The sequence below is a fragment of the Trichomonas vaginalis genome, chromosome IV (assembly GCF_026262505.1).
Source record: "Trichomonas vaginalis G3 chromosome IV, whole genome shotgun sequence".
Taxonomy (NCBI): domain Eukaryota; phylum Parabasalia; order Trichomonadida; family Trichomonadidae; genus Trichomonas; species Trichomonas vaginalis.
In genome coordinates, this window is record NC_067206.1 from 23403311 (window position 1) to 23419185 (window position 15875).

At 30.3% G+C, this 15875-nt stretch overlaps 2 protein-coding genes and 2 pseudogenes across 4 annotated transcripts, besides 9 other annotated features; 2 read left to right on the forward strand and 2 right to left on the reverse strand.

The window, feature by feature from the left end:
* Positions 1–267: 267 nt before the first annotated feature.
* Positions 268–380: a mobile genetic element.
* A 4245-nt stretch (positions 381–4625) lies between these two features.
* Positions 4626–5321, reverse strand: TVAGG3_0153920 (uncharacterized protein; the record flags this gene model as incomplete). Its single annotated transcript, XM_001330305.1, has 1 exon — positions 4626–5321. One exon carries the CDS (start codon positions 5319–5321, stop codon positions 4626–4628), a length of 696 nt encoding a protein of 231 aa, XP_001330340.1.
* Positions 5322–5589: 268 nt separating this feature from the next.
* Positions 5590–5640: a mobile genetic element.
* Positions 5641–6443: 803 nt separating this feature from the next.
* Positions 6444–6471: a terminal%2Cinverted (terminal inverted repeat of Mariner transposon ID:TVAGG3_0153940).
* Positions 6444–7746: a mobile genetic element.
* Positions 6540–7666, forward strand: TVAGG3_0153950 (annotated as a pseudogene). The gene has a single exon. A coding segment is annotated over exon 1 (1127 nt).
* Positions 7719–7746: a terminal%2Cinverted (terminal inverted repeat of Mariner transposon ID:TVAGG3_0153940).
* Positions 7747–11043: 3297 nt separating this feature from the next.
* Positions 11044–11071: a terminal%2Cinverted (terminal inverted repeat of Mariner transposon ID:TVAGG3_0153960).
* Positions 11044–12346: a mobile genetic element.
* Positions 11124–12250, reverse strand: TVAGG3_0153970 (annotated as a pseudogene). The gene has a single exon. A coding segment is annotated over exon 1 (1127 nt).
* Positions 12319–12346: a terminal%2Cinverted (terminal inverted repeat of Mariner transposon ID:TVAGG3_0153960).
* A 639-nt stretch (positions 12347–12985) lies between these two features.
* TVAGG3_0153980 (integrase, catalytic core-containing protein) lies at positions 12986–13423 on the forward strand (the record flags this gene model as incomplete). The annotated part of the gene is made up of 1 exon (XM_051224766.1): positions 12986–13423. One exon carries the CDS (start codon positions 12986–12988, stop codon positions 13421–13423), a length of 438 nt encoding a protein of 145 aa, XP_051109752.1.
* A 2271-nt stretch (positions 13424–15694) lies between these two features.
* Positions 15695–15737: a mobile genetic element.
* Positions 15738–15875: the final 138 nt, after the last annotated feature.

The following is a 15875-nucleotide window of genomic DNA, read 5'->3' on the forward strand; positions in this document are numbered from 1 at the left end:
CCATTCAACAGCAGAGCTTAATATTAAATCTTATGAGGAAATTGAATTCTGATTTGATTCAAAATACGAGATTCTTAAAATTTGTAATAAAAATATAATAATATAAGTTAAATTATATTTGATGTTTTGTTGTTTATGCTAAATATCCATTTACAAAATTATATTTTAATTATATCACAAAGAATTTAAATTAAAACTAATAAAAATAAATTATATACACTGATTATATATTAGTGCCTCATAGCCTTTAGTTCCTAATAGATAGCTGGGGAACTTTCTCCAAATGATAAGTTATTCAGAGAAAGTTTCCCAGCTATCAAGAGGGAATTGTTCCTTATGAGGTATATAGTTATGATGTATACCTCATAAGGAACAATTCCCTCCTTAAAATCGTAGACATTTTTATACTTATTAATCAACCATTCAAAATCATATTCCTCTGAAAAGTTATTTTATTAAAAATTTAGAATTTTAATAAATATAGAGTTTGAATTTCATACAATACCTATATATTTTCAATAATGGAATTTGAAAACCATTCTCAAAAGTTCTCAGAAAACCTTTTTTTCATTAATTTTAAGAAATCTGAGTATTAAATTAAGTGATAAATTCGTTTGACACTACTTTAATTTTTAAATTCAAAAAATTATATGTGCTTCTTAAAATGACTCAAAAAAATTTTATTATAAAATAATATATAATATTAAAAATCCCACAACATTTTTTTACTTTACATAATCGTACTTCCTCGACAATTAATTTCCACTCAATTTCTATCGTTGACCGAACTTAGCATGCAACAATAGTACTCACACCCTTTAATTCCTAACCAAGATCAATAATTTTTATGTAATCTTATTTTATTTTTTAAAATATCATTTTACAATAATATAGATTTTATTGATAATATATTTGAATTAAATACCTTCTTTTCGTAAAATCTGACATGTAAAGTTGTCACTTTTTGTAAAGGGTCAAATCTCTTAACCCCGTATACAACAGTTCTGCAACTTCATGATCTGCTTATTCAGATCGTTGAGGTACTTCTGTCTCAAAGCTGCTTCAATACCCTCCCAGACTGTTTGTTTCTCCTCCTCATAAGTTAGTGTATGTTTCATCCTGATCTTGATCGTGATCTTGTGATCTCTCGCTTCTTGAATGTAGAGGTCTTCCTCCACGTATGCCAGTGCAACGAGCCATTGGTCTGCTATCTGTTGTGGTTACTCTCTTATCTTCGCTGCTGATCATAGATACACGCTCTGTGCTGTCTATTAAATAAATGGCACTTTTATGAACGATAAAATATTGTGCGGGATCACATATAAATAACAGAATACAATTAAAAATAGTGTTTAGAAATTTAAGGTTAAGTTTCACTTTTCTCATGTCACTTTTCATAAATTCTACAACACTCATTTCTATTAATATTTAATTCATCCTTTAGCTTTGTTTTTTCTATCTTTTACAATGCGATTTCTTTTTCCAACAGTAAATTTTCATGTCTTAATCGTGATTCTCGTTTTTCAGTCTTTTTCAATCTAGCATATTCACATTTACTGCTATTTATTTCCTTTATTTATTGATTTTTTTGCTAATCTAGCTTCAGTCATTTTTGCAGTCTGCGGTCCTTGTTGTTTTGCCCTCATTTCAAACTTGGTTTGCGCAAAATCTTTAAATAATTGATAAGCTATGATATTCTTTTAATTTTGGAGTTACATTGTGAGATATCATTATTATTGAATTTTTTCGGAAATCCTCTAAATACAAATGTATATTCACCTCCGTGTTTGGATTTTTTTAATGGAAAATTGAGAAGAAATGAAGCTATTTTGGCCAAAGATATATTATCTCTTTGAATCATTGGTGCATTTTCTAAAAATCTAGAAAGCCCATATAACATCTCTGCATCTTCGAAACTAGCTTGTATTGAAATGAAATATAGATTATGAAATCTTTTTTTACTATTTCGCAGATTCAAAATTTCAAGATCTATTCCAGGTGATTCAATGAAAATTAAAGCTTTGAGCGATTTAACATGTCTTGATCGAGTTTGTCATTTATCAAAATGCACCTTTCTGATTGATATGTTTCAAAGTTTTGTCCTTGAAGATGCTTATAATTTTGGATCAAATGATCAAAGGTTGGTTGAATATTTAAATTTTGTTATAAATTCGAATAATGAAACCTTCAATGTAGGAATTATAAGGTTCTTTATCATGAAAACATCATTTCAGAAGGAACCAAAGTAGAGTATAAACATATATTTCAAATATGCTCAAAGTTTGAATTCAATTTCTTCAACATAATTCAAGGTTGAAGAAAGTTTCAATATTGGATGGAAATATAAGTTGTTTGGTTTTATTCTTCATTTTGGTAATTCGATGAAATGTAATCATTATGTTTCTTATATCAAAATAGAAAATTCCTGGTATTGTTTTGATGATACAAATTTTGGACATGTAAAATACGATAGCGTTCTATTTATTAAACGGCTCGATCAAATACAAACATCGTATTTGTTTGGCATTTTATAAAAAAGAAAAAAATGTTTTTTTTATGTATGAAAATATAATTTATTTAAGAGAGTCAGAATGTGAAGTGAATGGCCGGAAATAAAATGCTATTATCACGTCATATATTTATTATCTTGTGGTAAAAATTATATTGCTGCAAATCTCATTTGAAGTAGTGTTTGTATGCTATAATTTTATTACCATAAATGCAAGCTTTTAGTTTTCCCTTCTATAATAAATATCTGAATTTTGCGTTTGATTGCGGGTAAAAAACTTTACATATCATATAATTTGAGCTTTAAAACCAAAATGTACTCAATAGAAAGCATAGAAAACAATATAATATATATGTAAATATGAAAAAAGACTCCTTAATATTAAAAACCAGTGATTAGATACAGTTGAAAGTTCAATCTTTTTACCTCAAACTTTGCAAAATTTGTGGTAACCCTAATTTAGCCAAAAATTGAATAAAAATATTCGAAAAAAATCTCAAAATTGGAAAAATCAGAGAAAATACTATAAATTTGATAGAAAACATATGATCTATTAAATTCTTTTTTATAAAGTATAATCATTTTTAATTTAAATGAATAAGTGGGTATGAGTTGAGAGTTTTTTAGAGAATGTGGAAATTGGGAATAACGAGGTGACGTGAAATCTCTCTCATGACACTTCGTAATATGGAATTCTTGATAGATCAATTTGAGGGCTAACACAAAATATTATGGGCCAAATTGAATACTTTACAAAAATCCGTGCTTAAATTGTAAAAAATGAATTTTTTTATTAAATTATAGTAGTTATTTGAAGAGAAGCTTGGATCATATCGACATGAGTGTAATGTCTAAAACAATCACTTCTCCAACGACCCATAACTTGGATTATGTAGTCTGGAATTAAGGGTCGAGCCTACTAAGGTAGGTAAAATCACTCGTATCAAAAACCATCACCTGTAACAGTCTCAAAAAGTGGAGTTTACATGTCAAAAAAAACGAATGTGATTTTTTTTATACTTTTGTTATTTTCTAATTAATAAAAAATAATTGAATATACATGCAAAACATTGTGATGTAACTGCATTTTGATATAATAAAATTAATTTTGTCTAATTTCAGAATAGGAGGAGAAGCAGTTGTAAAATTAACATTAATGATTCAGTTCTTTGAATCATTTAATAAACAATTTAATTCTCTGTATGAAATATTATTCAGTTCTTTGAATTTCGTATAATTAGTTCATTTAATGAGGGAATTCAAGATGAATTCATAATCTTCTCTGTAAATTCGATTTGAATATTTCAGATTCCAGTTTGAATAGATCATGCATTTATTGGTTCACAATGTGAATTTAAAATGAAAATTTGGTGTGCTCGATGAAGTAAATACGAATATTTTGTTTATTGAGTGGATTATCTTTGTTATCAAAATGAATTCATCAGTTTCTCTAGAATTCATAACGAATTAAATATTTTGTTCGTGTTATAAACATATATTCTGCATTTGCTCTAATAAATGAACATGTATTAATCAATCTTGGTGTTATCTGATGAAACAACATGAATTCATCATCTCTTCTGATGAAACAAGACGAATTCATCATCAGTTCTTATAAAATCATATGCATTCATCATCAGTTCTGTAGTTTAACAATAGTTTATTGGTGTTATCTGATGAAACAACATGAATTCATCATCTCTTCTGATAATACAACCTGAATTTATCATCTCTGCTGATAATCCAACATGAATTAATCATCTCTTCTGTAGTTTAATACTGAATTCATCATGTCAATTGATAATATAACATGAATTCATCATCTGTTCTGTAGTTTAACAATAGTTTATTGGTGTTATCTGATGAAACAACATGAATTTATCATCTGTTCTGACAAAATCATATGCATTCATCATCTGTTCTGATAATACAATATGAATTCATCATCTTTTCTTTAGTTTAACACCGCATTCTTGGTGGTATCTGATGAAACAACATGAATTCATCATCTCTTCTCATAAAATAAAATGAATTCATCATCTTTTCTCATAAAATAAAATGAATTCATCATCTCTTCTGATGAAACAACATGAATTTATCATATGTTCTGATAAAATCATATGCATTCATCATCTTTTCGGGGATCTACGAAATCGTCCGAAAAATTTTCAGATAAAACATCATGAAGTGCTGTTAATTGCCATGAAAAGCGCAATAAATCGATTGGAGAAATAAAAGCATGCTGATAATCTACAGAATTGGCTTTTGAAATTTTGTATCCGGACTGCTTGACTAATCTTTTTATATAACTTCGAAATTCTTTGTTATTTAGTGACATCTCAGCAAAATTCTGGAAGTTTAAAGGAATATCTTCAATATTATCTAGGAAGAATTTGAAGTTTTCTTGAGAGAGTACAAATAATTCAGAAGTTTTTACCGCGATTGCATCGAGCATTAAAGCACTCTTACTTGATTTCATCTCAGTAATCCAATCAAGTAATTGAATTTCATAACTATATGGTAATTTAGGTCTTGAAACATTTAGTTCCGTGAAAGAATAAACTTCTCCTTTCAGAGTATAATAATAGCAATCCGAAATTCTCTGTCTTGTTACATCCATATTAAATTCTAGATGAAATATATCAGCTATGTTTCTGAAAGTTATTCCATCTAAGGCGAACAAAGCAACTATTATTTGCTTATCAATTGAAGTTCTATTAATCAATTTTGGTCTGAAATCTTCGATATAAAGAACACTCTTTTTAGTTTTTTCTTCTTTAAAAAATTGCGAAAAGTAGTTATCGTCTTCCATTGATGATTGTGATAAATGTGTTTTCTTATAAACGAAAATGTCAGATGTCAAATGTCAAATTTAAATTGAGAGCTTTTGTCAGATTGTCAAATGTCAGATGTCAAATGAGATTTGATAACTTATTTTTGACATGTCAAAATATTATTTTGATTTATAATCATATTTTATATTTAAATTTTTCATTTTTATCAAAAAATAAAATTCAATATCGTATTGAAAATTGGTGTGTCAAATGTCAGACGTCACTTTTCTAAATCTGACATGTTAGATGTCAAATGTCATTTTTGTCAAACGGTTTTTATCCTTTTCGTTTACAACACTTTTTTATTCGAACTTTTAAACCTCTCGGTCCGTTGCATTGTATGCAACGAAGTTGAACCAGACATTGTAAGTATGATTGCAATCTGAGGAAATTTGGATGGTTTCACAAGGTACCAGAACAATGTTTCCATCCCAGCAAGCGATACTGTTGTGTTAGAATATGGTGACCAACTCCTCGAAAACAATTTCGCTTCCAATTTTGCGCTGGAAAACAACACGCAAACGGTCTCCGACAGCAACGGAGCTACCAGCTTCGTCAGTGTCTTGTAGCGCAATGGTGCGAAGAAGGAAATTGTTTGTGCTTTCGACTCCAAATTCGCCAGGTGTGGACCTCATTTGCCAGCCAACATTGTCAGCATCATACTCATCAGCCAGTTCGTCCTCATCGTAACTGTGAGAGTATGGGGTGAAGTTTATGGCTGCTCTTGCATATTGGGTTTGAATTTGGGTCCGTAACGTCCGCAAGAGTTGGTTGAAGAGTCTTTCTTGGATAGCACGGACCAAGGTAGGACAATATCTAACCAACTCATCCGCGTACTGAACCGAATTTGGATAAACTCTAATTTTCCGAAAAAGTGACAAGACCTTAATTAAAAAAAATAAAGGTACATTCTTTCAATTTTTTCTTTAATAAATTGTACAATTAATTTTTAATTATAAATTCATATCATTATAAAAGGATGAAAATTATACAAATATAAATTCTTCAATTTAATATTTGTGAGAGTTTTATCAAATTTAACATTTTATTATCAGCTCTATTATATATTATATTAACAGATGAACACATATATAATTGTATAGGGTGTCCAAAGGTGCGTTTAGCACAGCGCTCTATATGAGACTATTAAAGGAGATATATGCTGATTATAAATATATAATAAAAAATATGAATATATGTATATGATGAGTATGTTGTATTTTGGCGCCATGCCGGGATATAAAATGAATTTTGAGACAAGAGGCGGTTTCGCGGGAAATTTTGGCGGGATTTTTTTCATTTTTTTAATGAATCATAAAGAAAACATCCTCGCTCTTGCAAAAAATGCAAAGACTGTAAAAAAATCTACGATACATTGGTAAAATGCTTCGGTATGGATGCTCCTAGCTATTCCACTGTAACGTATCATGTTAGGGTGTATCACCTCATGAACAAAAAGGCGCCCATCATAAAAATTGACAAAAAATCGCCGGATCAAAGAAAAATCAAAGCAATTCTTCAAGCGCTAGATGAAGACCCAAGAGCATCACTCAGAAGGATAGAGGAGATGACAAAGATACCACATACAACAGTCAGTTATTATCTGCACAATTATTTGAACTACAAACTAGCGTATACACGTTGGGTTCCGCACAACCTTAATTCAGTTCAAAAAAAATCTAGAGTCCAATCTTCGAAAGAGCTCCTCTCTATATTGGGTGCGTATCAATCCAAGAAGTTTCGCTTTTTAGTAACAGGGGACGAGTCTTGGTTTCAATATGCAACAGAAGCCAAAATCATGTGGATCCCGAAGGATGAAAATCCGCAAACATTCCCGAAGAAAAAAATTGACACACCAATGATGATGTTGTCGGTTTTTTGGGGCGTGAATGGCATCATCGCAATTGATATTCTTCAAAAACCTAATACGATGAATGCTCAGTATCTAATTGACAATGTTCTTACTCAAATTATCAATTCTGATGAATTTGAGAAATCCAAACAACAAAAACAAAAGTTTGCAATTCATTTTGATAATTCAAGAGTTCACAAAAGTCATAAGGTAATGAATTACTTGGTGGAAAACAATGTCAAAGTTGTTCCAAACCAAATTTATTCACCTGATATTGCACCCTCTGACTTTTATTTATTCGGCACGCTAAAAAAGAGAGCTGAAGGACGCGAATTCGCGAGTCCAGATGATCTTGAAAATTTTGTAAGAGAGCAATTTGAGCAATTTTCTCATGATGATTTAAAGCGTGTCTTTCAAGCCTGGATCGATCGCTGCGAACGCGTGATTGAATCCAATGGTGATTATATTTAAATAAACTTTATATATATGTAACTTGTTTATTTCTATTCGCAGTATTCAGGTTTGTGCTAAACACACCTTTGGACACCCTATATATAAAGAATCAAGATAAGAATGTGATAATTGACACTTTTGTAAAAAACAACTTGAGAGACTTATGAATAGAGTCTAGAAACAAGATAATATGCAATATAATATACAATATCTATGTACATTTATCTTGCATCATTGTTAGCTCGTGAAAGCTCATTTCTCAGATTTTCAAAGAATCTCTTGATTTCAAAAAAGTCAGAGATTTTCACACAAAAGCTATATAGGGTAATAGTATATGGGTTATATCTATATAATATCTTATTTGTAACAATAACAATCAATCAGGTCATCCACTATAGCAATATTACTTTGTTATTTTTTTGGTCAACATGACTTTCTTCAATTAATATCGAATATTGACAGTGAGTCTTTCAGATACAGACACGCAAACTAATAGTAATTGATGTGTGCAACATCTATACTCATCTGGATTCCTCAAATACAATCTTAATCCAGCTATCAAAACACATCTATTTCACAAATCTTAAAAAAGTAAAGAAAATCGGCACTTACAGACTTATAAATAGAGTCTATAAACAAGATAATATGCAATATAATATACAATATCTATGCACATATTATGTTAAATTATCTTCATTTAGAGTAAGCATCTTTTTAATCAAGCATCATTTTGATATTGCAGGCTTTTCAGTATGTGGACTCCTTCGCTTCGCTCGGAGTCCACATACTGAAAACACTGCTTTTTAAAATCAAAAAATTAATTTTCATATTAATTGTGTAGATTGCAAACCACAATTTTTGATCAGGTAAATATTGTACCTGAATGCATTTTAAAAGGCTGTCTATTCCACCAAAGAGATGCATTTTCCATCCCAATAAAACTCAATATTAAGCGATATATCTGAAAAATACGAAGTGTCGGGTAGTGAATTTCACTTCACTTCGTTTCGCTCTGTGGAAATTAGAATTAAATCAAAAGTTTTTCACATTTTGGCATCAAAGAATTAAAATGAGAGATCTTCAAGCAAGAAGCAAACAACTGTAATAGATATGAACAGAATTTGAAGATTTTGTGTCAAAAACGAACCATAAGGAGGTGAAAGTCACTTCATATTAACCCCCAATTTGGGAAATTTTAATTCCCCCGATTGGAGTCTTTCCTGCTTTTTAATCATCATCCGAGTTGTCTTTAACTAAGATTCGAAGAAATTCTGAAGGAAAACCGATATTACTCTTAAATGGCTGTTTAAAATTCATATTCAGATTCCTCAATCCTTTGCATTCTTCTTTCGAGATTTTAAGCTCATATTTTTTTCAAACTGAAATGGTTTTCATATACATCTTTGAGAGTTATGAAGATGCATTCGACACATTATTTTCTAAAACTCATCAAAACGTTTATAAATTTCATAAAGTGATGCCAACAAGAAATGATATAAAAATCAATGTATGATGTCATTTTACAAATATTCCAAAATTATTGCTTATTGAATTTGTGAGCGTAATGAAAAATCATTTTCGCAAAATTTAATGGTTTACGATTAAAAAAAATTCAAAAATTGCGAAAAAATTTATTCGTAAAATTTTAATTGAAATTAAATTCTTGTTGTAATAGCAACAGATACAATTCTCATATCAATCGCTGTATAGCATTGATAGCAGTCACTTCTCCATCTTTCCATTGCCTTGATCTGATAATCAGGAACATTGAAATGGACCGCAGATTGCGCCGCACCCTTCCTAAATGAATGAGTAGAAAGATTGATGCCTGGAAAGAGATGATCAAAGATTGATTTAATAATTCTTCTATATGTACAAGCTTTGAAAGGAAAAATCAAATCTTCTGAAGGCATTTTATCTATTTGGTCAACATAATTATTTGGGAATTTACATGTGAAAATTATTATATTCTGCCTCATTCTTTGTGGAATCAATCAAATAATTATATAAACCATACTCACATTAAATAATGTTTATTTCTCATATATTAAAACTCTAATAATTTGATAGCCTGCTATCTTTCATTAAAAACATCAAAAAATATGGAATTTTTAACAGGTGAATTTTTATTCTTTCCTTGAAATCAATTCTAGTTATTTACAAATGCTAGAAGTACCAATATACTAAGAACTATTCCTTACTTAAATTTCTATTGACAAATTTTTTAAAATAAGTTATCATTTGAAAAAGAAATCAATTTATGATAGTGCATTCAAAAATTTAATTTTTTATTATATCGAAAATAAAGAAAAAATATTTTCATCAATATCTCCTTAGGTACTAAATTTGCAAATTGATAACTTCTATAATTTAGTAGGGGAGCTATCATATATGTTCATATAAATTTCATCTATATGATATTCTGAAAATCTTATTGCAGTTTGGCAGCATTATGCCTTAATTATATATCATTAGGACAGGCATGAATCATGGAGATCTGCGAAATCGTCCGAAAAATTTAAATTTGACAGCGAATTGGACCGAAAAAAACTGAAACAAATCATTGTGCCAGTTTCATTTTTTCATTTCACTTTGAATTACCTCTATTCGTATCTCCAGCAGCATTATAGGGAAAATACCCATAACATGAGAGAATTCTTGTTCCTCTGTTTTTTGGTGAGTATTGTTTTCTGTGCATAGAACCTTACAGCGCTTTGTTAATGCTGATAAAGTTTCATAAACACTCCACTTATTGCGTGCATTGATATTGGCAATATAATTAAATTTTTGGAAGAAGTGTCCAACTGGCATTTCAAATTTTTGATCTCGTTTCTTCGTTTTCTTTTGAACTTTTTATGTTGATGTTTAGTTCATTGGAAATTTAACCAATTTGACCTTTTTCAAATTTATGTAAAAAATTCAAAATGACTATGAATTTATTTATATCTACTTATAAGTTTTTCAAAATACTAAAATATATCATTCAGGTTATATTTAATTACATTTGAAAATTATAAATACAAAAAGCTAATTTGTTTTGGATTGCATCTATATTTTAACATTTAATTGGTAATGGAACCAGACAAGTTCAGCATTTTTATGTTTCATCGTATTAGCTTTCAATTCAATAATATTCTGAACAGAATTAGAATTTTTTTTCAGTTTTTCACTCATAATAATTAAATATCATATATTGTTTATTCTTCATTATTACATAATATTAAAGCTATATTTAAAATTAATAACTTTTAAATGAATTGTGAGATTATCAAAATAAAATTGAATAACATTAAATATGAATTTAAATAATAAATTATAATATAGTAAATTAAAATATGTTAATTTAATATTGAATTTTGCAATGAAATTTGAATTAATCTGAAAAGTATTTAATATAGGGTGTCCAAAGGTGTGTTTAGCACAAACCTGAATACTGCGAATAGAAATAAACAAGTTACATATATATAAAGTTTATTTAAATATAATCACCATTGGATTCAATCACGCGTTCGCAGCGATCGATCCAGGCTTGAAAGACACGCTTTAAATCATCATGAGAAAATTGCTCAAATTGCTCTCTTACAAAATTTTCAAGATCATCTGGACTCGCGAATTCGCGTCCTTCAGCTCTCTTTTTTAGCGTGCCGAATAAATAAAAGTCAGAGGGTGCAATATCAGGTGAATAAATTTGGTTTGGAACAACTTTGACATTGTTTTCCACCAAGTAATTCATTACCTTATGACTTTTGTGAACTCTTGAATTATCAAAATGAATTGCAAACTTTTGTTTTTGTTGTTTGGATTTCTCAAATTCATCAGAATTGATAATTTGAGTAAGAACATTGTCAATTAGATACTGAGCATTCATCGTATTAGGTTTTTGAAGAATATCAATTGCGATGATGCCATTCACGCCCCAAAAAACCGACAACATCATCATTGGTGTGTCAATTTTTTTCTTCGGGAATGTTTGCGGATTTTCATCCTTCGGGATCCACATGATTTTGGCTTCTGTTGCATATTGAAACCAAGACTCGTCCCCTGTTACTAAAAAGCGAAACTTCTTGGATTGATACGCACCCAATATAGAGAGGAGCTCTTTCGAAGATTGGACTCTAGATTTTTTTTGAACTGAATTAAGGTTGTGCGGAACCCAACGTGTATACGCTAGTTTGTAGTTCAAATAATTGTGCAGATAATAACTGACTGTTGTATGTGGTATCTTTGTCATCTCCTCTATCCTTCTGAGTGATGCTCTTGGGTCTTCATCTAGCGCTTGAAGAATTGCTTTGATTTTTCTTTGATCCGGCGATTTTTTGTCAATTTTTATGATGGGCGCCTTTTTGTTCATGAGGTGATACACCCTAACATGATACGTTACAGTGGAATAGCTAGGAGCATCCATACCGAAGCATTTTACCAATGTATCGTAGATTTTTTTACAGTCTTTGCATTTTTTGCAAGAGCGAGGATGTTTTCTTTATGATTCATTAAAAAAATGAAAAAAATCCCGCCAAAATTTCCCGCGAAACTGCCTCTTGTCTCAAAATTCATTTTATATCCCGGCATGGTGCCAAAATACAACATACTCATCATATACATATATTCATATTTTTTATTATATATTTATAATCAGCATATATCTCCTTTAATAGTCTCATATAGAGCGCTGTGCTAAACGCACCTTTGGACACCCTATACAATTATATATGTGTTCATCTGTTAATATAATATATAATAGAGCTGATAATAAAATGTTAAATTTGATAAAACTCTCACAAATATTAAATTGTATTCAAAATATTTTATCAACATATTGTTATTTAATATTAATTAAATATCATATATCCATACTATATTATGTCTGACAATGTTACCATATCAATGCCATGCCTATTTAAGCATAACTTTTATACCAAAATTTGCATAAAAGCAGTAATGCAGTGTTTAGCACAAAACATATGAATATATTGTTATATTTAGCATTATTGGTGATGAAAGAATCCCCTGATCAACATCAGTAGACTTACAAAACGCGGGCGTACACCTAAGCCATACGACTTTCAAAAGTCAATAAAGATTGTTCACGAACATATTGATTTTCCATGTGGCCAAACAAAAACATACGAACGACTTAAATACTTTTAAGCAAATCGGTACACAAAGATTAAAAATGTACATGTCGGCCACAAAACGGCCGTCCGCTATTGAGCTCTCTCCCCGAACTTAATGTGGCATGCAGATGTCCATTACTTTCTGGGAGAAAGAAGATACCCGATATACAGAATTATTGACGGCTTTTCCAGAAAGAATATCACTGTTAAACTCTTACCAAACATGCTGGCAAGCTCAACATCACAAGTTGCTGTTGATGCATTTCTGAATTACGGAGCACCATATTGTTTTTGGACCGACAACGGTTCTGAAAACAGAGGTGTTTTCCAAAATGATCTTAACCTCTTCGGAGTACAATGGCGCCATACTGATTCTCATTCGCCAAACCAAAATGGCAAAATCGAGATGTTTTGGCAAACCCTCGAGAAATTCTCTAGCTTAAATGATATGCAACGCTTTATCAATGAATATAATCAAAATATCACACATTTTTATTTACCAATCAACCCACAAACACATCATCACTATACACCTGATCAAATGTACAATTCAAGAGCCAAATACACCCCAGCAGACAGACAAAGATTATGGAAATATGGAATTGTGAAACTGGTCAGACAAATATTGAAACCTTTACCACATAATTTGATTAAAAAATAAAATTTTATAATTTACTATTTTTATAGTATATAAGGAATAGATAACAATAGTCTATAAATCAATAAATATTGAATTCCAAAAAAATATAGAAAATTGAGAAATTTTGAGGGGGATACCGAGGTGAGGTGAAATTGCTCTCCCGACACTTCGTAATTGGGCAATTATCTTCATTCAGAGGAAGCATCTTTTTAATCAAGCATCATTTTGATATTGCAGGCTCTTTAGTATGTGGACTCCGAGCGAAACGAAGGAGTCCACATACTGAAAAGCCTCCTTTTTAAAATCAAAAAACTAATTTTCAAATTAAATTGTGAAGATTGGGGCTAGTGAAAAATTGGCGTCACAATGGGGTGGCATGCAAACTATTCAATTTTGAGTGTAAACTACTCAATTTTGAGTACCCCTGGCGTCATAATGGCAAAAATTGAGAAGGGCCGCGTCACATGTAAAGTGTCAAAAAAATTACAACAAAATTGAGCAAGCGAAAATTTTATAGAATATCTAACAATGCATTTTAATCATTAAAATTATAAATGGCCATATGTTCTCTCAATATTCAAATAATTTTCCGATATACAGCCGTTGTTTTGATTTTGAAACATTAAACAAATAAAATTCATGCTACTTCAGACTTATCCTGAAGTTACTAAGTCCAAATATGACAATTTGAAATTTAACGATCAATAAAAAAGCTATCGACTTGCTTTTGTTAGAGATGTTATAGGCATAGAACATGATTCAGTTCTAAAAGGATTTCGTTTTTGACAAACAATAATTTTTCATAAAATATTTAATGCTTTTTGGTTTGTTCATTTTCGAGAATAAAAATTATAATTTTTGTTGATTCATTGATGTATGCTAATTGATTTTTACATATTTTACTAAATTTTATAAACTTGATTTGAATTTTCTAGAGAATTTTATTAAAAACAACATGAAATCATTAAATTATTTTGGTAATGATTGCTTATTTAAAATTTTTAAGCATGAAATCCAGAATCTTCTGAATCATTAGATTCAGAATCCAATTCATCAGAATTAGATTTCAAATAATCACCAAAGTCCCCATCTGATGATGGATCATCAGGATCATGAGCATCTTAGTGTGATTCGGAATCATACTCAGCAATATGCTTGAAAGTTTGTTCTTTCTGGGATTATGGAATCGCCCATGCACTCATTATGGTCCTTATGCCAAGCTCACTCCATGCTTGAAGAAAGATGTCAGCTGCTTGTGGACGCGTGAACTGATACTCTGGATTCTCGTACACCTGAGGACTTTAAAGCACCAAAAAATCTGCGATCGAGGGGTTGATATACATCAGCTCAATCTGATTCTGATTACAAATGTTTTTGACACTTTCTGTCATATGGGCGGGGAACTGATCAGTAAGTAATGCGCATGGAACAGCGCCACCTTCGAAGTTCCATCCAGTCTCATCCATATTGAATATAAACTCTGGAGGATATCTGTTCATGACTTCGTCTAGTTGTTGTATAAAATTATCGATTTCTTCCCTTCTTATTTCTCCGCGCTTTTTGGATCTAATTTTTCGGAAAGAGAGACCATTTCTGTTGCAGAACTTCTTTGCAAAATGATAAGAAAAGAAGTTCTGCTTGAAATGGCCTCTATTTGGTAAATCGAAAGATTTCCAATAATCAAACAGTAAATCCAAAAGATTTCTGCGCCTTATTGGAATTCCATACCGAATAAATTGCTCTCTTAAGAGATCTGCAACTTGTTTTTCTTCTTCTTCTGTGAAATTTCTATTTGCCTTACCAAAGTTTCGACCAGGAACATGATATTATATCATAAATTTACATTGATTCCTTAACAAAATTTTATTGCAGGCTTTTCATATTGAAAAAAAAATCACTTCAGTTCCTCCATATGGAATCGAGTCAAATGACTTAGGATATTACCTCTGTAGATTCCCTTGTGAAACTGATTATACTGAACTGCAAGAACACTATTTTCCCATTCTGTTATTTTATGGTTTCTCCTCAGTCATCAGAAAAATTATAGATTGATTAAAACTCAGTATACATTCATGAAAATGAGTTTATTAATCCAATGAAAAAAGGTTGTTCTTTTTATTAGTGTGAGAGGATCAACGAGCATATCATAAAACATTATTACGCATGCCAGAATTCCTCAATATTTATATTCCCATGAATAAAATTATAAGGATTATGCAAACATTAGACAGAATCCCATTTTTGGGAAATATATTAATAGAATTTTTATTCAATTTCTATTCAAAATATGAAAAATGTGGATTTGACACCGTCAAATCCTCTTTTTCAAAAAGTGATATGATCCTTAGATATTTCGATATTTTCGAATTAATATCAATTGGTTGCTATGTTACATATCTGGAAATCATATAATATCTAGTCTCCTAATGCTATGCTATATGAATTATCATATGTATATAAACAATTGATGAAC